The 20,727-nt window shown below is 42.0% G+C and overlaps 1 protein-coding gene across 1 annotated transcript in view; it reads left to right on the top strand.

Annotated features, from left to right (window-relative positions):
• The window catches only part of SLC22A3 (solute carrier family 22 member 3), a 46,345-nt gene extending 26,211 nt beyond the window's left edge, over positions 1-20,134 (top strand). The window contains exons 6-11 of the mRNA XM_012806708.2: positions 7,698-7,795; positions 7,915-8,129; positions 12,859-12,967; positions 13,732-13,844; positions 15,164-15,263; positions 18,904-20,134. Of these exons, the coding sequence (XP_012662162.2) occupies positions 7,698-7,795; positions 7,915-8,129; positions 12,859-12,967; positions 13,732-13,844; positions 15,164-15,263; positions 18,904-18,964 (696 nt within the window). The 3' untranslated portion in view covers positions 18,965-20,134. The remainder of the gene's footprint in view (positions 1-7,697; positions 7,796-7,914; positions 8,130-12,858; positions 12,968-13,731; positions 13,845-15,163; positions 15,264-18,903) is intronic.
• The last annotated feature ends 593 nt before the right edge of the window (positions 20,135-20,727 follow it).

Genomic DNA, 20,727 nt, shown 5'->3' with positions numbered 1-20,727 from the left:
AGGTTTAGCATGAAGCAAAGGAGGTAAAATACCTCCCCGATGATTCCGGACTGATGACATGTTGACATGATAATATTTGGGGTAGATTGGATAAAAATGAAATGTATTATTCAAATTAGTTTTGCCAGTTTCATTTTTAATGTACCCAGTAGAAAATTTAAACTTACACATGTGGCTCACTTATTTTTATTTGACGGCTGGTTTAGGGAACTGGGATTTATTTTTAACTGCTTCAGTAAACATCATAATAACAAACACTCATAATAGCATTTCAGTATCATATGAGCTCTTGTATAGTAAATATTTTTTAGCTACTCTTGTTTTAAAGGATATTGAGGTTTTCAAAAATTCCCAAATCACGGCAGGTAATTTGACAAGTTCCCTTTCATGGATACCAGGTCTGGAGAAAGCAGCATATGATGAGATACATACTCCTGGCCTTCTGGGGCTGGACTTTGACTGACTAGCAGGGCCCTGGGCAGTTGGGTGGGAGGACGGGGGCCACTTCAGCATCGCTGGTGTGTTCTTCCCGGCCTTGCCAGGCCCTCCGGTCCCTGGGCTTGTCTGTAAGACTTCTGTGTAGTTTAGCTTCAAGTGAGAATCAGTGAGCCTCAGATCCTCAAGTAAGACTCTGCTTATACAGACTTCCAAGAGACTGAGATTTCTAGAGAACAGAGCCTGCAGGGAATTATTAGAAAACAGGGAAGGTCCCCTTCTCATGGGTGTCACTGTTCCTTGTAAAATACGGCAGCTGGTGAGGAAGCCACTTATTAAGAACAGCCAGATGAAGGTGCCAGGCCAGAAATGCAGCTAGCCAACACTGTCCCCTTCCCCTGCCCAGGGCAGAGCCTGTGGCAAAGCAGTATTCTCCCCTGCTGACCCTGGGAGGGCCCTGGGAAGAGCTGAATCCCAGGAGTGGGCAGAGGTGGGACTTGCTCACTGAGTCTCTGGGCTTCCCTTGCTGGTCTCTGGGGTGATTAGAGGGCAAACTGTGAATCCAGGTCCCAGGCAGGTGCAGTTAGTAGCCTCCTGGGTGATGAGGTTGCTGCTTGCTCAGAGGCTACGGTCAGAGTGGCAAGGTTGTCCGTGTCTGCTTCTGGGTACTTCTGTGAAAGTTTCCCCTAACGTAAGCCCGGGAGATCAACAGTGCCAAACCGACATTAAATACATTTGGCATTTTTAAGAAAATCCAACACAAAAAGAAAGATGTTAGGGCATAGAGCAGGCTCAGCGCACTTCCCTTCACAAAGGGATTCTCCTCGAGGCGCCTTTGGAAGCATCTGCCTTTACACTCTCAGTGCTGGTTACAGTTGCTGCCTGAGAAAGTGCCCAGTGAAAGGTCACCAGGAAGTACAGTGTCACCCAGATGTCATAAAAAGTGATTTTAATGTTGCCAGCCTCTGGGATCACACACTCAGTGTGTGCCAGCTGCGGGTGTGTGTTTGTGTGTGTGCATGGTTGAATTGAATCTTCAAAATACTCTAATAAAGCTAGTATTTTTATCCTCATGCTACTGGTAAGGAAACTGAGGCCTGTAAAGTTTAAATAACATGCCAGTAAAGAAAAGCCCAAGTAAAATACCTCCTCTCTGTGCTGACTGTCTTTTTTTGACCTGAACTTGGTCCTCTGAATTCTATGTTAATAATAGGTGGTTATTTGTAATGTCTTTCTCTTCCTTGGCAATTTAAATTAAAATGTCAACTTGAAAAAATGTTTCAGAAAGGCCCCGGGAAGAATTGTAAAGAGAATTGAGTTAGTCAGAGAGAGATGAATAAAGTGCTCTTTTAATATGGAACACATCATTGTTGCTAGAAAACGAAGTCTTGGCAGAATTAAAAGCTGATCAAAGAGATGAATAGAGCAAATAGCAATTCACTCTTTAAGTAAATACAGGAGACCAACATCTGCAATTTAACCTTGAACGATACCTTTCTCTATGAGCAGAGCAGCATTACTAGGCAACAAACAGACAAAGGCTACCCAGACGGCTTCCCTTTGCAGCAAATCAAAACCAGCATTCCCCACTTAGACGGCATAAAAGGAATGAGAAAACGGAACGGCAAGTGAGACACAAAAGATGGCATGCTGTGTGATTATATTTCTGTGAAATTCTAGAAAAAACAAAACTGTCATGAGAGAAGGCAGATCTGAGCTTGCCAGGATCCAGAGCAGGTGGAGGGGACCAACTTCACAGTGACAGGAGATACTCTGGGGGTCATGGAAAGTTCCATACGATGGCAGGGTAATAAGACTCTGTATAATTTGTCAAAACTTGTTAAAGTGTGCATTTAAAATGGCTGACTTTCACTGCAGATAAACTTTGTAGAAATATAACAACTTGTGCATAAATTAATAAAGCAATTAAAAAATATATATAATAACCTAGTATAGAACTTTGTTATTTTTGTGTCCAACTCCGATTAGGCAAAATTTGGTAACCCTTTGGCAACAGAAAATAAGCACAGCTAGAGATTATTGTAAAAGAATAATAGCTGCGGCCGCCACTGCACACAAGTTGCCAAGATTTACTGGATGAATTCCATCTAAGATACGGCTCTTAGTCTCTCCAAGTCTTTGGATGCCCACAAAGTGGGTCATCTTTCAGAATATCTGCGTCACTGGGAGAAGATGTTAGTAAATCAAAGACCAGCTGGATTTGTTCTTAAATGTAGCAATGTACTTACTTGCTTGGAAGTACTCTTAATCCTTTCATTCACAGGACAGGGAAGCTTGCTTTTATCATCTTGATTGCTTTGATTTGTACTCAGCACTCCATACTTCTTCGGTAGAGGATAGCTATTAGGCATTAAACTTGTGCTTTGGAAAAGCAGCGATCATGAGACTACTTGGTTTAAATCTTAAATGTTTGAAGTTAAGACTGATACCAACTATTTTAACAGAGTGAAATGGAGTGTTGAAGCAATGATTTTAATTATTCAATATAAAATATTTTGCCTAAAACACTCAGTCATTAAAGTAAAAGCATTGTTCTGGGCTGGATTCTTCAGATAATTCTGCTTTTGGCAACAAGTAACAGAAAACCAACTTCAATGGGTTCGGACAATAAGGACATTCACTGCCTCGTGTGTCTGGAATTCTAGTTACAGCAGTGTTCAGGGTTCGCCAGACTCGGGTCTCAGCGATCTTATTAATCCATGGTGACTTTCTCTCTCTCTCCTCTGCTGACAAGGCAGCTTCATCTTAAGACTGGTTCCCACATGGATGCAGGGAGGCTGCTAAGATCTGTCTAAGCCCACCACTTCCTTGTCCATTCCCTGAGAGGAGCAAGAGAAGATTCCTCAGGAACCTCTGACTTCAGAGCAATGAAGGACTTCCCAGAAGCCCTTTCCTAGTTGTCCCGAGTTGGGTTGTAGTCTTATTTCTCATTGGCTCAAATTGGGACGCAGGCCCAGTCCCTGATACAGAGGACAGGATTACCTTTAGATAATCAGGCCTCCCTCTGCAGCTGGAGGCCGAGTCAGCTGTCCTGAGAACATGAACTGATGAATTGGAGGGAAATGGTGGTGGGGGGTCTGTTAGGAAAGAGAAAGGGGGAATGATACTTAGTCTGTAGTAGTTTCTCTAGTGCCTAACTGAAACCCATGACTTTAAAAGTGAGTGCTTTTTTTGTTACAAAAAGTAATACAGTTTTAGTTTTTTAGGAGAATATTTATAGCTGAAAAGAAGAAAGTAAAAACCACCATCATCTCATTGCCTCATGAGGACTGTTAATGAAGTGATACAAGTACACTTTTAAACAATAAAATACATACTATATTCTGTGGACTGCAGACAGTTGGGATCAGCTTCCTGGTTCATCTCCACACTGGGTGTCCCTGGAATAAGCCACTTAGCTTACCTATGCCTCAATGTCTTCCTCTCCGTAAGGGGCGTAATAGCAGGATCTGTATAAATTTCTCCAGCACCGACCTTCTGGTTCAGGGGTCAGTAAATTATGGCCTGTAGGCCAGACCCAGCTCACAATCTGTTTTTGTGAATGAAGTATATCAGAAGCCATTTATATATTACCTAGGGCTGCTTTCACACCACAGTGGCAAAGTTGAGCAGGTCTAGCAGAGAACTTATAGCTCACAAAACCAAAAATACTTACTGTCTGGCCCTTTGCAGAAAAATATGGCCAATCTCGGGTTAATCCATAAGACCTTTATTATCTTGTTATAATCTAACACGCTGTAATTCTGTGGTCAGGAAGTGACTGGAGATCTGAGCAGGAAAATGTAACATCCACAGAGCGGGTGTGAAGACAAAGAATGCTCTCTTAATTTTGTCACCAGAAACAGTGCAGAACCCGAGGAACTGAAGAAATCGGCAAGCATGTTTAAATGTCAGACTCTACCTGAATTGCCAGAGACCTTGAAATACCTGGTGTGCGAGTTCCCGTCAACACTATGATGTGACTTCGGGGCCTCGTGAAAGTAAATTTGTTTGGACTCGTACCTAGTAAATAGAACTCACAGCTCCGGGCAGAAAGCAAGAAGACTGGAAAGGAAGTGAAGGAAAGCCAGAGTTAAACTGTAGTGAGAATCGCTTTTGAAAAGATGAGGTAAAGTGTCGCCGTCTCTGTGCCCTGGGTTATTGGTGGTCCATGTGAGGATTTGCGATCCCATCGTCTGGACAGAACAGGAGAACCTGGAACCAGGAACCAGCTCGGCTGCGCTGACCCAAGTCTGAGTTGTGGAAATGCGCTAAGTAAAAGAAAATGATCTGTGGAATAAGCCAGTAGTGATACCTCTGTGGAGAAAAACTGCCCCATAGGAGAGGTCGTTTTAATCCTGAATTTAAAGATCTTTAAAATCCAAATTTATTTAGTCAGATCGTTTTTATAAAACAGTGTTTTAACTAAAAATTCAAGTTTTGTTCAAGTGTATCTTTAATAACATATAAGTGACCATCAACTATAAAGAATTTTTCTAGACTAAAAGCTTTCTATGGCTCAGCGCCTGTGGCTCAAGTGGCTAAGGCACCAGCCACATACACCTGAGCTGGCAGGTTCGAATCCAGCCCAGCCTCGCCAAACAACAATGATGGCTACAACCAAAAAATAAAAAAATAGCCGGGCATTGTGGAGGGTGCCTATAGTCATAGCTACCTGGGAGGCGGAGGCAGGCAGGAGAATTGCTTGAGGCCAGAAGTTGGAGGTTGCTATGACCTGTGATGCCATAGCAGTCTACCCAGGGGGACAGTTTGAGGCTCTGTCTCAAAAAATAAAAATAAAAATAAAAATAAATAAATAAATAAATAAATAAAAGCTTTCTGTATATTCGGCAGTGCTGTGTGGCCAGTAAGGACATGAGATCTGCAATCAATTGTCTGGTTTCAAATCCTGGCCAATCTGCCTTCCTGCTATATTATTCTTAATGTCGTAAGCCTCTGTTTATAAAATGAGTTTAATAAAAGTACTAACTTTATAGAGTTTTGAATGAAAGTATTTCGCCCAGAATCTAATCTTACACACTCCATAGATAACATGTGTTAGCCATTTTAATGTGGTAATATATAGAAACTAATTGTAGAAAACATTTTCATAGCGAACCCTGCAATAATATATTATTGTAATATGCCAAGTTCTTATCTTCCATGTTTGATATTTTTGTCTTGTTTTAGCAAAAGTTAATGTAGATAAAGAAAAATACCTCACTGGGGTCTTAAACTGTAGAAGGTTAGCTGAGGGAATGTCTGAGTTGGTATCATATTACCTAGGATTCAGGTCTCCTTGCTGCTGAAACAGAGACCCAAAAAGTATCGTGACAAAAAGAGAGAAAAGGGTTTAACTCTGTAGGGTGCCCACCCAAAGGCAGGTAGCCCAGCTCAGGCAGGGCAGAGTTCCTTTATCTTGTACGCGTAGCTCCACCTCTCTCTAGTGTGTGGGACCTCACCAACATCTTCTTCTTCCTTCAGGCTATTTCCTTTTTAAAGGATGGGTCCTAGAACTTGAGCACACTACACCCTCAACCACCTCATTACTGAGGTCTAAGGCACAGCGCCACCGTCATTGAACCAGAAGCTAGAAACAGTGACTCCTGCTGGGCAGTGCGGGCCCAGCTGAAATTCCATGGATTTCCTGTCAAGAGGGAGAAGGAAGGAATGGGTGGTAAATTAATTATCAGTCTTCCACACTCCTCACCGCAGAGACTATTGTTTTGACTCTGAGATACTGATTTTAAGACACAATCATCTTATGGACCACTAAGTAGGAAAACTACACCAGCTGCCCCAGTACACAGCTTTCTCATCAGTTCAGGTGTAAGACATGTCCCAATTTAAGAGATTTTTAAAATGTGGAAAGTCAATATTTCTCGGTATAGAAGAAATACAGGATTGGGAAGACTGCCGGGAAAAGTGATTTAAAGGCATTCATTTGGCAGCCTACTTTTGGTGTGTGTGACTTTCCCTGGAGCAAACATAGGCACGAGATGTCGACCCATTGAATTTACCATCTCAAATAGGTGATTGACCAAGTACCATCAGTGTGAGTTTGCTCCATGTCAAATTCTTATGACTACTGGTAGAGAGACTTTTGGTTTGAAATCTTGGGGGAAATTTTGCCTAGATTTCCACTCTTTCTGGGCCAGATCTGAAGTTGAGCATACAGACAGAGGGGCTCCTGTCCTGGTAGTCAGGGTTCTCACTTGAGGACAATGACTAAGGAACAGATATCCCAGGGCACTTGACTTAGGGCATCAGCATTCACTCATTCTGCAAACAGTTGCTGAACACCAGGCAATCTTCTTGGTTCTACAATACAGTTCCTGCCTCCCAAGAGTACCAGAGCCCCTGCAGGGGACAGATAAGTAGAACAGCAGGGAACACCGTTGTTTTGGTGCTGCTAGAGGAGCTGGGAAGGAGAGGCACATGTCATTAGGTCTGCCAAGGTTAAGGAAGACCTCCCAGAGGAGGTGAAATCGAGACTGAGGAGGTCAAAGGGCCTCCAAGCAGCAAGGGCAGATTGTGCAGGTGTGTGGGAGGTGACTCTGTGGCCACTGCAGAGACGACGCTCGGACCCCTTAGGCACACTCGACTGGGAGCAGCCTGTGGCTGGAGTTTCCCTCTGCTTTGATTTCCTTACAGTCCTCGTATGTGGTCGGCCAACATTTGTTGAATTGAATCGAAGAAAAGATCAACTTCTTGGATGGCCAGATAGAGATGAGCTGGATTTTCCTGGATCAAAAGATGTTAGATTCCAATGAATGAGCAAAAGCAAAATAAGATCTTTGATGCCAGATCTTAGACTTGACGTTAGTCTATTGTGTTTGACAAAGCAAACATTGGGGATTTGATATAGAAAGAAACACTTGGCTGGACCCCACTTGCTGTGCCCACTTTTACTCTCATTTTCTCCCAGTTTAATGAACGTGCACACGCGTGTCACTTTAGAACGCACCTTTTGTCCCTGTTACTCAAAACCCTAAGTACCACAGTTACGCCCAAGAACAGATTCTCTGTGCAGCAACCCCGCTTTGTGAATTTGGCCTATTAAAAATGCCAGAGGACAAGCCCTTTCCTTCTCAGGGTTTTAAGATACGATTATGAAGGACCTGTATCATAATCATAATTTCTGTAATGGAAAATAAAATTATTCCATTTTGTAGCTTTGAATCTGGTTAATGATGATTCTCTACTATGTAGGGGGTTTTTTGCTATGTATTGCTACTGAAATCTGCTTTTCTTATACACAGATCACTGTTACAGATGAGGAAGTTAGTAATCCATCCATTTTAGATCTGGTGAGAACTCCCCAAATGAGGAAGTGCACACTTATACTCATGTTTGCTTGGTAAGTTTGACTCATGATGGATTTAAAAGCTTGTGTCAGGCCTTCACTGTGCCCCTTCCTTCAACTCAGGCTGAAGTCATCTCTCACTTTTTCTCTGGTGTCTTCCAATGTTGTTCCAGGTTCACAAGTGCAGTGGTCTACCAAGGGCTCGTCATGCGCCTGGGAATTATAGGAGGCAACCTCTACATAGACTTTTTCATCTCAGGAGTCGTGGAACTGCCAGGAGCTCTCTTGATCTTACTAACCATCGAGCGTGTTGGACGGCGCCTCCCCTTTGCAGCAAGCAATATAGTGGCTGGGGTGGCGTGCCTTGTCACTGCATTCTTACCAGAAGGTAATCTTCCCCTGCATCTGTTTCGCAGCTGAAAAAACTTAAATCAAAATTTAAAAAGTTTAGGGAGCCACTTGTCCATAGGAAGTGTGCGATCAAATCATGATCTTGGCACCACACAAGCTTTTGTGATGTCATTCAATGTTCTGTTTAATCGGTGTAACATCTTTGAAGGTCAATGATTAGTTCTGTAGATGTTTCTGTTTCTCAGTTTTTAGGTTCACTTACAGATGAAATGGCTGTTGTGCTAAATCTAGCCTACAGCGGTCCAGTGCCCTTTTCATTACTGTTCGGGGAGTTACTTCTGTGATATGGTGGGCGTCGTTGAACACGTCTGCTGAGCACCTACAGCACTGCTGGCACCATGCTAGACGCTGAGGCCACCACAGGAAGGAAGATATAGTTCTTAACTTCAGATGGTGCACAACATATTAAGGGACACAGACACTTTAATAGGAATGATTTCACTGTGACAAGTGAACTAATAGAATTATTTACTAGATTTAGAAACAGCAAAAACAAAAATAGGTGGGAGGGGTGATTAATCCATGGGAACTGTCCAGAGAAGCTTCCAGGAAGTAAGAACTAGGCATTCGTGAAGAATGAAAAGTCCCAGATAGTAGGGAAGGAGAGGATGATTTTTTTCCAAAGTAGAGAATAGCTTCACAAGAGTGTGAAGCTCCTGTGCGGTTCAGGAAATAAAGGTTCTCTGCTATCGCTGGAAGCCAGGTTAGGGGCTCTGAGAGATGGTCATTTATCAGAATGAATGATTACCGTAAAGAAGCGATTATGTGTGCAAAGACCCTGTTTCCCAATATGGTCACATTCTGAGATTTCAGGTGGACAAAAATCGGGGCAGACCCTATTGAACCTGCTACACCAAGTCAACATAGTCTAAGAGTAGGGGATCAGTACAATAGCCATCCATCAACACATGTCTTTTTGGGATCCACTAATTGCCAACCACTGAACTGGGGAGGTGAACAAGATAGACATCACTCCTGCCTTCAGGAAATGTACCATTTAAGTAGAGCACTGAAGACTTCACTGTTCTTTCTATTGTACTTTGGTACTTACGGTTTAACTTAAAAACGTAGTCCCCTGAGATGGGGTCTTCTGTTCTCATTGCATGTAAAAAAGAGATGAAATATTCATTGCATATGAAATTAGGGGAACATGGAAAGAATGACTAGTGACTAAAATAGGGGCATCATTTCATGATGTTGTCCTAGATTTTCTCTGGTCCTAGACTAGGATGGTTTTAATGTCTGTTGCATTCAGCATATCCAAGAAAGCTTTAAGACTGTGTGTCCAAGCCAAGGTTAAAGTAACTAGGCAAGTGGGAATCAAGCTATTTTGTAGAAAACACTTTCATATATTGGAAAATTTAAAGCAAAGATTAGACTTTTCTTCTTCCTCTAATTAGCTTTATTTTATAGCTATAATTTCTTGATCAAAGCTTTAGAGTTGTTCTCAGTAAGACCGAAAACTAATTGCTCTTGTTCTAGACACATTTCTGTACTTGGCAGATCTGGCTGATTTTATGGTCATGTGTCAGTTATGACTGACTGGCAAGAATAAATTTCACATCCCTGAAGTGAGTTTTAACAGAGGCTCCTCCCTTGATCTGGCTGTCCTTCCAGTTCAAAGAGGCTTTTAGACTTGATTTTGTGGACTGGTAAATTACCGTTAGAAAGGCTTCTCCTCTCAGCCTTGCTGACCAGGTGGACAGCCCCAGCAGAGAATTTTGATAAACCCTCTGGAGAAACCAGCCCTAAAATTATCTCCCAGAAAACCGTGTAACTTCTGTTCCCTCCACGGAGCCCAACTTTTCGTGGTTCAAAGAATGAAATCCTAGAAAAAGAAATTGTCTTTCTGGCTGTTTCTTCATCTAAGACTCAATGCTTCTGGCCCAAGTTTCTGAACTCCAATTAAAGTCTGGAAAGTAAAGAGCTTTCTTCATGCAAACCTTTCTGCCATCTTTGATTTGAGTTTGCTTAGGATGGCTACAAACCTCGCAACTTTGCTGAGTCTTCTTTCTGAAATGAAAAAGTTGTCTTTTACTCTCATTTCCTTAAGTGAAAAGTCAGCTCATACATTTTAATATACTTATCTCTGTTAGGACTTTTTACTAAATTTTAATTCGAAATCAGGGCAGATGTATTAACATAGACAAACAAATCTGTAAAATAATTTAAAGAGGTTTATTCTTGAGCTGAATGTATGTGACTCACACATGTGAGATCCTGAGAAACTGTGCCCACGGTGGCCAGGCTGCAGTTTGTTTTATACACCCGTGAAGACAGGAGTCACACGTGACACCACACATTAATGCACAGAGGGTATATGCTGGGTTAGTCTGAAAAGGCAGGACATTTTGAAGGGGTGAGAGGTTTATAGGTTACAACTGGATTTAAAAATTCTTTGATTTTTAATTGGCTAAAGAAATGAAGTTTTGTCTAAAGGCTTGGGATATTTTAAGTTAAAATTAGTAAGTGTGTTAATAGGAGATAAGCCACTGGACAGAAATCTAGAGTAATCTGTTCAATAAATTGATGAGCTGTCTGTGTGATTTAAGCTTTATCTTGCTTGGTCTTAGCTCCTGTTAATGACTTAGTGTCTTGGTACTGAGAGTAACTCCAAAAGGGAGAGGGCTTAGTGAGGCGTGTCTGGCTGCCCTTCTCTTTGTGGCTGACAAGCCAAGTTCAAGGTTTTTCTGGGGTCCTCTTGCCCATGATGGAGTCCTTTCCATCAGTGGGGAGGCTTAAGATTTTATTTTAGTTTACAAATGGTATATTCAGGGGAGATTCAGAATTTTGTTTCTTTTAGATCCTGTGTTTCTTTCTTTAGTAATCAAGGTGTATTCCTAATAACCTCTAGCAGCTTGACCAGGTCCCTGTTGAAAGAGGGACATTGTTTCTCTGTGTTCTCATTTAACTATGCAGGAGACAATTTTAGTTTTAATGCTCCTTTTTAAATTGCCTTGTGTTTTTTGTCTTTGCTCCCAAAGTTCAATCCCCAAATGAACTTAGCGTATCATTGGAATGATCATAAGTTTTTGTGTGTGTATGTAATTATTCACATTTTCTAATAAATTATTGTTTTCTTTAGTTCATGAACAGGGCAGTGCCTTGAGGACTTCTCTTTTGTTAACAAATTTCAACACAATCTCTGCCCCGATATAGTTAGATACTGGACTTTACTGCTTGGAAAAGAGTGGGAAATCTTTCAGATTAAGCCTGGCAGGTGGGATACAGACCATGTCTCCCAGAGTGTGGGATGCTTTCTGGACATTTTGCTGAATTGACTGGTTATTTATCTGAGCTAACCACATATGTTTCTCATTGTGGGTGTGTGCTTTAATTTGGTTTCCTGGGTTTTGTTTGATTCTTTTCATCTAATAGTCCTAGCCTCAGTTGTAAACTTAAATTGCCATTGAACTTATCAGGGAGACTCACTGATAAAGCAATCTTGATTTAATAAAAAGAAACCTATGACTTAAGTGCATAACCTGGATAATGAGATTATTTCCAGGGTAGCAAGCAGCCTTCTTCACTGCAGCCGAGAGCAGTGGGAGGTTCCCCATCAGGCTGGGACCCAGAAACTCTGGGCCATGGCTCCCACTTCCCACCCCTGGCAGCACCTGCTCACTGAAGGCCAGGAATGGAATGCATTTCCTCCTGCCCCTCCTTGGCCTTCGTGAAAAAGCAAAGCCTGAATAAAACACATGTTGACAACTGTTCTGTGCCAGGGCAGAGGGTGGCCCAGTGCATCAGCACAACTCAGATCCTCACTCCCTGATGTAATTCTCAGTGTGACAGCTACAGGTGTTGGATGTCCTCAGCCAATTGCAGTCAAAATCCAATAAAGTGAGGCCTGCCGGTAATGACTTGGACTCTTAAACCGTCTTTCTCTGTGCTTACCTTCCTGGGCAATTGTTTTATTTAATGAATTTAAGCTTTTTGTTGTTGTTGTTGACTCTCTGTAGGGAGAACACACAGAAATCTACTGAGTTTGATTCTCTTTTTTCTTCTTCATTCATGCCAACTTTCCCCCTAAACAGTTACCTGTTCAGGAAGGTGCAGTAATGCTCCTTGAAGGCAAGAGGACAACTTAGTGCCATGTAAGCACGCATATGCGTATAGAAGGTACCCATCTGTCCACAGATGAGAGCCGCACATGCTGGGAATCCTCAGCTTTGCTCGGAAGGGCAGATGTGGTCTTGTTCATGTAATCCTATGTTCTTGTACCAAATCTCCTAGGAAAGGATGACATAAATCACACAGCTCTTAAGAAACTGTAGAGCACTGACTCTTTAGAGTTAAAATGCTTAACTCCTTCTGCCATTAAAACACAAAAGAAAAAATCATTTAGCAAGGAATGTTTAGCGTTTCCCACTAGCTACTGTGGGGGAAAGCAGTTTCTTCTTGCAGCCAGAGCAGCCCTAACACAGGCCATTATTCCAATATAGCGGCTGCTCAACAGATGAGTCTTGAATTGTATTTCTGTAATACACCCAGAAAGACATCTAGCACACTAACATGTTAGCTATCATTCTGGTTGCGTTGGCTGTTGCCTAAATTTGGCTATAATATTAGGAGGTTCTATCATTTGTGCTTAAAATTAGTAAATACTTAGGGCTAGGAGAGGCTAAGCAAATGTCTGTCATTTTATAAAATGTTAATAAAATCAGACCCCTAACTTCTCCCTTCCAAACTTTCTGTGTTTGCAGGGATACCATGGTTGAGGACCACAGTTGCTACCCTGGGAAGACTAGGGATAACCATGGCCTTTGAAATTGTGTATTTGGTAAATTCAGAATTGTACCCAACAACATTACGGTAATTCCAAGATTCATTTCATGGTTTCTCCTAAATAATTCTGTAGTCAAATGTTTTAAGTCAACTTAAAAACTATAAAATAGTTTCCTAAATTTGGTAATACATTAGCTCACGCTGAGTTCAGGCAGTAAAGAAGAAATGCTTTGAGTCATAACTGCTTTCTCTGATGCTACCTGCTGCATTTTTGTGATAGAAATATTTCTCATATCAGTATCTCCATACACAGCTACAGTTTTTTTGAAAGACACTAGAGCTGGAACCAGATGACCTCTTAGTGTACTTGCTGAGATTGCAGGTTAGACCTGCGTTCCCAGAGCACCCGCTGCCAGGCTGCGGCCTCTCTCCGACCATGTTACACGCCTTGCATTTCTGAGCAGCCAGTTATTGAAGGACAAAATGAAACAGTGTTCAGGGATTCGTGCAAATCAGCCACCTTTGCTGGGGAAATAGTCTGTGGTACACTGCTGTTGCACAGTGGCCCAGAGTGGCACATACTGTCGCAGAGCAGGCAGGGCCGTGAGCTGCTGGTGGATGGATGCCTCTCACCCACACTGGAGAATTCCTCACAACCCTCACTGGGAAATAGTGTGAAATGGAAATGGTTTGCTCAGAGCACACCAGAGTAGTGGTTTCCAAAGTTAAAAACTAGAGAAATGGGGAATATTGTCACACTTTCTTTGTTATTGGATATCTCCAAATATTTTGATTATCTTGAATTTAATTACTGAAATAGTTTTCATTTGAAACTATTTTTCATTCTACAGAAACTTTGGAGTTTCACTGTGTTCAGGTTTGTGTGATTTGGGGGGAATCATAGCCCCCTTTCTGCTTTTCCGGCTGGCAGCCGTGTGGCTGGAACTACCTCTGATAATCTTTGGTAAGAACTTATTTTTTTTTTTTTTGGTTGCAGCCATCATTGTTGTTTGGCAGGCCTGGGCTGGATTCGAACCTGCCACCTTAGGTGTATGTGGCTGGCACCTTAGCCACTTGAGCCATAGGCACCAAGCCAGAACTTATTTTTTTAACGCTCTTCTTAAGAGCTTTCATCTACATTCTTTACTGTAGTAGACCCTTTTAAGACAACTGTTTTAGTTTGGGGGAGCCCATCTGATTATAGTAAAATTTAAAATCCTGAATGGCTTTAATTTAGTTTGTATTAAAGTGTGTTGATAAACAATGATTTAGCCTTTTTGTTTAGTCTCTGAGTTAAAATCAAACACTATGAAACTCTTTTATGGTATCAGGGAACAGAACAAGAAATTTTCAGGGGACCTAGTTGGATCTTCAGTATGTTTAAAAAGAAGTCTAAGATAATTGCATTTTTAAATGTTTTCTATCTATCCATATCGTATCTTCATTTGGTCTGATGACAGAAGTGCGATGCCGAGGGAACAGGGAACACACAGCCGCTCCCACGCTCCTTGACCCCTTCCCGTCCCTCCAGTTCACATCCTTCCTCCTGCTTCCAGCAGGCTGGGTAGAACCAGGGAAGGGTAGAGGCAGAGACCAGGAGGGACCTCAAGGCAATTGAGTGCCAAGTTCCTCCCAGGCTGTTGCTGTCCTGCGGGAACGGCAGCCCAGGAATTTTGGCTCTAGAGAAAAAAAAGGGCGGTGACTGGAGGATGATATGTGGTTGATAGGAGGCTTGTTAAAGTGAAAATCTGACCGAATTTGGAAGCTTTTACCAATGGGTAAAGATATTGATGAAATGAACTTAATTACTGTGTGAGGAACCCAAAAAGACAGGGCAAGGTGAGGATTCGCCCTTGGGCAGAAGCAGGGACAAGTCTTGTATTGTTCTGTGAAGGAGGACTGGGAGGAGGGAGGGAGTGTCAGTAGGTGACCCTGTTGGTGAATGGAAGTGGGGGTTCTTCTCTGGCAGTTCCCAGCTTCCTGTGACACCAGAGGTGTGGCCTGTGTGTTGGGCACTGAGTAGGTGCTCAGTAAACATTGGTTAAATGTGGGAGGGAACAAATCCGCGCCAGGAGCACGGGCGCCATGGTGGTTAGTGTGCAGGTGTAGGAAGGCCAAGGACACTGAGGTCCTGGCAAGGAAACTGGGAGTTGGCTAGTTCCTCAGAAGTTCTCCCAACCCACGGGCCCTCCAGGTGAGCACTGTGGCAGCTGCCAGCAGGCGGGTGGCAGCGGGGCCAGGCCGTGTGTTCCTGGGCAATAACACCTGTCCCCTGTTCCGTAGGTGTCCTGGCTTCTCTCTGTGGTGGCCTCGTGATGCTCCTGCCTGAAACCAAGGGTATTGCTTTGCCAGAAACCGTGGATGATGTAGAGAAGCTGGGCAGGTATTATACCAAATTCCATGTGTCCTATGGAAAAGCAGCATTTCAAAACATCAGGGAGAGGGTGATGCTGAGAACACTGAATGTCCATGGGGGGAAAATGACATAAGCTCCCACCTCATATCCTAAGCAAAAACTTCAAAGGTTACTGTAAAAAAAAAAAAAAAGCTAGAAAAGGATTGTGTTATTTATTTATTTAATTTATTTATTTATTTTGGCCATTCTTGGCCGGGGCTGGGTTTGAACCCACCACCTCCAGCATATGGGGTGGGTGCCCTACTCCTTTGAGCCACAGGCGCTGCCCAATCTGTGTTATTTTTAAAACATGGTTGTAAAGACAGAAGCATTTTTCTGCCAGGAGTTAAGACTCAGAAGTGATCTAGAGAAAATGAACCGATAAAGTGACAAAGTAGGAGTCACTGGGGTGTGTGTCAGGAGGGGCTGACCAAGGAGACAATGAGCTCATGATGTGGATGACACTAAGAGAGGACAGAAGTCGGGTCGAACCAAGAAGCCTGGGGATTGTCTCAAGATTGGTTACAAAATGAAATGGCGCTGAACAATGTGGTATAATATGTATTAAAAAATAAAATCAGTGGAAGGATAGATGACAGGCAGACGGTAGCTTAGATAGAGTGAGAGAGATGACAGATACGTAGTTAATAGATGATAGCAGGTAACAGGTGATAGCTAGGTGGTAGATGGATAGATAAGTGAGAGACAGTACATGGTTGACAGATGAGTGATAGAAGAAGGATCACAGAGAATGGATAGCTGGATGATAGGTAGGTAGGTAGATAGATTAAACAACAGGTAGATAACCGAGAGGGAGGTGATTGATGGACAGATAGAGAATAGAGATAGCAGAGAGAGAAACTGAGTTCCAGAGGAGGGTCTGAATAGTATGCAAGGAAAGTTAACATCGACCAATATATTAACATAAGGAGTTATGTCAACAGAAATTCATACTATGTACATTCTTTCTAATGTTCTATTTGAAATTTTTTCATAATGAAAAGAGACAATGAATATGAGAGTGTATTGTAAAACGTACAAAATAATAATATACACCCTCTGGGGACAGAAATGGGTTAGGAAGAGGGGTGAAGAGGGAGGGCCATCGCTTTTATGTCTAGAGATTTCTGTGTTTGAAATTATTTTAAAAATTATTAGTGTAATTTAAAAAATAAGAGTTAATTTTAAAAGTAAAAATCAATCTTAATAATGACCTAGAAATTAAGAGTAGGGACCTCTACATTAAAGTATCTGTTTTGAAATAAAAATTTATGAAATTTTGGTAACCTCATGGTGCTTTTTTTCCTTCACTTGTAGTTTGGGGAAAGGGTAGGAGCTGACTGTTTTAAGCCCCTGTGGGACTGATGGTTTCCCATACATTGTTTCATTTAATACTCAAAACAATTTTGTGCAATGAAAATGTTTATCCTTACTTGTTTATAAGTAGGAAGTCAGGGAGGGTCACATCTTTTCAATGCTAGCACTGGCACTGGGTCGGCATTGCCCGATGTGGGAGTGTGAGTCCCTTATTTTGTGTAGTTGGATTATATGATAGATCCTATTTATGAATTTTTTTGAATAGTGAGTATCCCTCTCGTGGGGCTGGAAATTTCTCTCTCAGATCCTCTTTTAATCAGGTGCTGTCTTCCTTTCCAGAGGTAGGCTAAGAGCCTCATAAGTATTTCACCAGACCTTTCCAACTTTGCAAGGTACAGCTATTTACACAGTGATTTTATCGTCCTGTTTTTGATGCTATTTTTAAAGATAAGATTAATTCATTATCCCCAGAACTCTCATAAGAAAGGCTTACTGGTATACTCAAAACAACGTCACCATCTCACATCCTGTTGATTGACCACTAACAGGCCAGGCCAGAGGACAGGTGGACATTTGCTTCCTGAAATAACTCAAAGGCATTTGTGTGCTTGTTTGGAAATAAATTGATGGATGGTGGCTTATTCCTCACCCAAAGCTTTACCAGCATTTCACCCGAGAACATGCTACCTTAGTGTGGGGAGAGGTGAGGGTTCCTCTTTAAGACACTGCCCTTTTGTAAAACAAAAGTCAGTTAATAAGAGCCCTTTTGAGTAGTCTAACCCTGTAGGGCCTTACTCCTTCCAGAAAGGAGAGACACTGTGCTGAGTGTGTCATCACAGGTAGTTGCTTGGTTTGTATCAGGATATGGGGACTGGGTCAGGGTCGGGGGAGGTCCACATCGCCAGCCCAGGGGCTACGGTGCTAGTAAACCAGGAGAAAGGAAAGTATTCAAGCAAGTAAATGAAGCAAGGAAAATGGCGAGGATGGAAATGGGAATATCTTAACATAAGAGATCCCGACTTCAAGGATAACTTTTCTTGGACTTCTGTGCCCTCAAGGAGGACAGTGTTCTTGCTAAGATTATACATAGGGCAGTGTTTTCAACCTGCTTTATCTCATTGCATGCTTGAACCAATAGTTAAACATCCACGGCACACTTAATTATATTGATCAAAAAAAGAAGAGGGGAAAAAAAGAATATACTTGCTGTGCTTTGAACTTCTTTCAAAAATAATTTAATGAATGATCTTTAAAAATTATCACGGCACGCCTAAGATCCTCTCATGGCACAATAGTGTACCACGGCGCACCTGTTGAAAAATCACTACTACAGGGTCAAACGTGGGGTGGGGTCTAGTGCTGACTGTGGGCAACCTGAACCCGTGACTGTGCCATCAGGGCTCCAAGACGCCCAGCGCTCAGTGGTGAGCCTCATCTCATCTCAGTTGCTGCCCTGGTTCCACACCAGTGTCCTAACAAGAGGAATTGCATTTTCCTTTGATTCTACTCTGCTGATGGCTGCATGTTTAAATAGTGAAAGTGAAGCGTTCATTCCTTATCCCCAAACCATTCAGGGGTCAGATTTTCAAACATATCAGGAAAAAATGGAGGAAGAGCCAGTCATCTGAGATCAAGGCTCTTCCGCCAGTTGAGTCGTAGTCGTATTAAAATGAAACAACTGGGAGAGATGGTTCCTGTTTTGTTTGTTTTACCTTTCTGTTTTGTCTTTTTGTTGTAGAGGGGCCTCTAAATGGCAAGCAGGGAAAATTAATATCTGATTAGTATGCAAACTTAAAGATTATACCAACAAAAGTCATTTTTCAAAATAAAAAGTGGGTAAATTAATTCATTATTCCTAGTCGCTACCTACTTAAAAAAAATCCTAGTAGAGTATGATTTACAGCACTACAAATTAATCATATTAATAACAATCCATGATTACTTAGTCTGGGAAAAAACTACACATTAAAACCTATTAGCATTTTCTCTTCTAAAATAAATTATTGTATCATTTCTGCTATTTTGGTTCGCGTCAACAGCTCATTTCCAAACACATGTTATTTAATAGACATTCACAAAGAGCTTACATGCTAACTTGCTATCTAACCCCTCACTGGGGTCTGAAAGGAGGTCAGAAGTGAGGCTGGAGACACTTATTCTCCCTGCCTTTGAGGTGAGTTTTCCTGAGAAGTTACTCATGAGAGTATTTGATCAAAACCAGCTATGCTATTAAGTAATAGCAGACTTTCTTCTGACTAGTTGTGTAATCTTTCATGAAGACTTTATCTTTTCTCTTTTTTTTTTTCTTTAGAGCATATTCCTATAAATGTGGCAGGAAAAAGAAAACCCAGGTTTCCAACTCTCACCTGTGAGGCCCCTGCCAAAGATGGAAGGAGGCTGCTCAGGGCAGTCCTCCCTGCAAAGCTGTGCCTGATGCAGGCGTGCGTGTCCCCTGCAGCCACGTGAGGCCATGCTGCTCCGACTGTGTTTAATACGGTATAAAGACATTCAAGCCACCCAGAGTATTTTTACATAGTGTTGATGAGTTAGGATTGATAATGCTGCTGACGTTTCTGGGAACACAGAAGACGTGGCTGGTTTGACACAGAGCCTGGTGGGCACAGTCCTTTCTGGAGCCTTTCTTGTGGTGGAGCAGTGGCCTCTGACCCATTCTGTTAAAGAAAGATGAGAGAACAACTTCCCCCCTCACCCCGAATTCTCATGAAAATTCCATCAAGAATGCAGGATATACAAACCAAGGATTTGGGATAAATGTACAGAAATCTGCTCATCGAGCCAGGAGTGCTGGCAGGCACCTGTAGTCCCAGCTACTTGGGAGGCTGAGGCTGGAGGATCGCTTGAGCCCAAGAGTTTGGGGCTACAGTGAGCTGTGATTGTGCCATTATGATCGTTCCAGCCTGGACTATAGAAGGGGACCCTGACTCTAAATTAATTAACTCATTAATTATTTTTTAAAAAGCGTTCCTCAAATCTGAACAAATGACTGAGCATTCTGAAGATTCTAAGGAGGATGAAGATTTGGAAATCTGGTTAACAGAGACTGAACTTCAGGAGCATGGGCCCCAGGCATGCTGGGCCTGTGTGTTTTCTGCCTGCCTGGAGTCCCACTAGCCTGCAGAACTGACAGCTCAATCATCCTTCTCAACCATTTCCTCTGTAGCATCTGGGGTTCCAGGCATGGTTTAGACTTCAGTCCCTCAGTAAGAACAAATCTGCTGTGCAATTTGAGGATTTGGTTCTGTTATTTATAAAATTGGGTTTTGATCCTGAGATTACCACATATCGGGATATTTTTGGTACTCCCCTTAGTAGGCACCTTAGAGACACAAGAATCCATTCTTTACTGAGCAAACCTGTGGATCACGACTTCATAGGTCTTAGGGTTTTACAAGTAAAGGCATAATTATCTCACGTTCTGAATTCAGTTCTGATGGCCCCTGTGGTCAAGAGTGAACATGTGAACAGTTCTCATTCAATCTTAGCACTTCTGTCTCTGCAAAAAGCTTACATTTTAATTTAAACAAAAGGCCAATTATATCCATGCTTAAAAGGATTAGCAGCAGCTTTCCAGGTGAATTTACAGTTACTAATAAGGGATTTGATCTTTCTTTTTTGTTTTCAAGACTTTTGAAATGTGTATATTTGTAATATTTTCAGATTCGGTATATATTATATGCTGAATTTTTCGATGAAATACTTTGTAAGGACAGGAAAAATGGGTACCAAAGGGAAACCACGCCCATGAGAAAGAACATGTCTGTATGGAAAACAGATGACAATATGTATGATGTGTGTCCTAATTGTAAAGCAAGCTTCTTAATCCTCAGCACACATCAGAATTGAGTCTGAATGTTTTATCTGTCAATGAAATAAACACAGTTCTTTGAGGATTTATGGACGTGTTCACCATTTATTCATAGACATTCGCATTTTTGCTTCTCTTTGCATTTTTGGCTGTAATACTATCCCCTTTGAATTGTGAGTTGATATTTTTGTGTGGTAACAATAAAAACTTTTAAATTGTAAAAAGAATACTCATCACATCTCTTCCTTCTAAACTAAGCATGTGTTTCTGCAAAACATGTGTTTCTCACGTGATAGTATCTGCTACGTG

The sequence above is a fragment of the Otolemur garnettii genome, unplaced genomic scaffold (genome assembly GCF_000181295.1).
Source record: "Otolemur garnettii isolate 467f Iridium unplaced genomic scaffold, OtoGar3 scaffold00056, whole genome shotgun sequence".
Taxonomy (NCBI): domain Eukaryota; kingdom Metazoa; phylum Chordata; class Mammalia; order Primates; family Galagidae; genus Otolemur; species Otolemur garnettii.
This window is presented reverse-complemented; position numbering and strand designations above follow the sequence as displayed.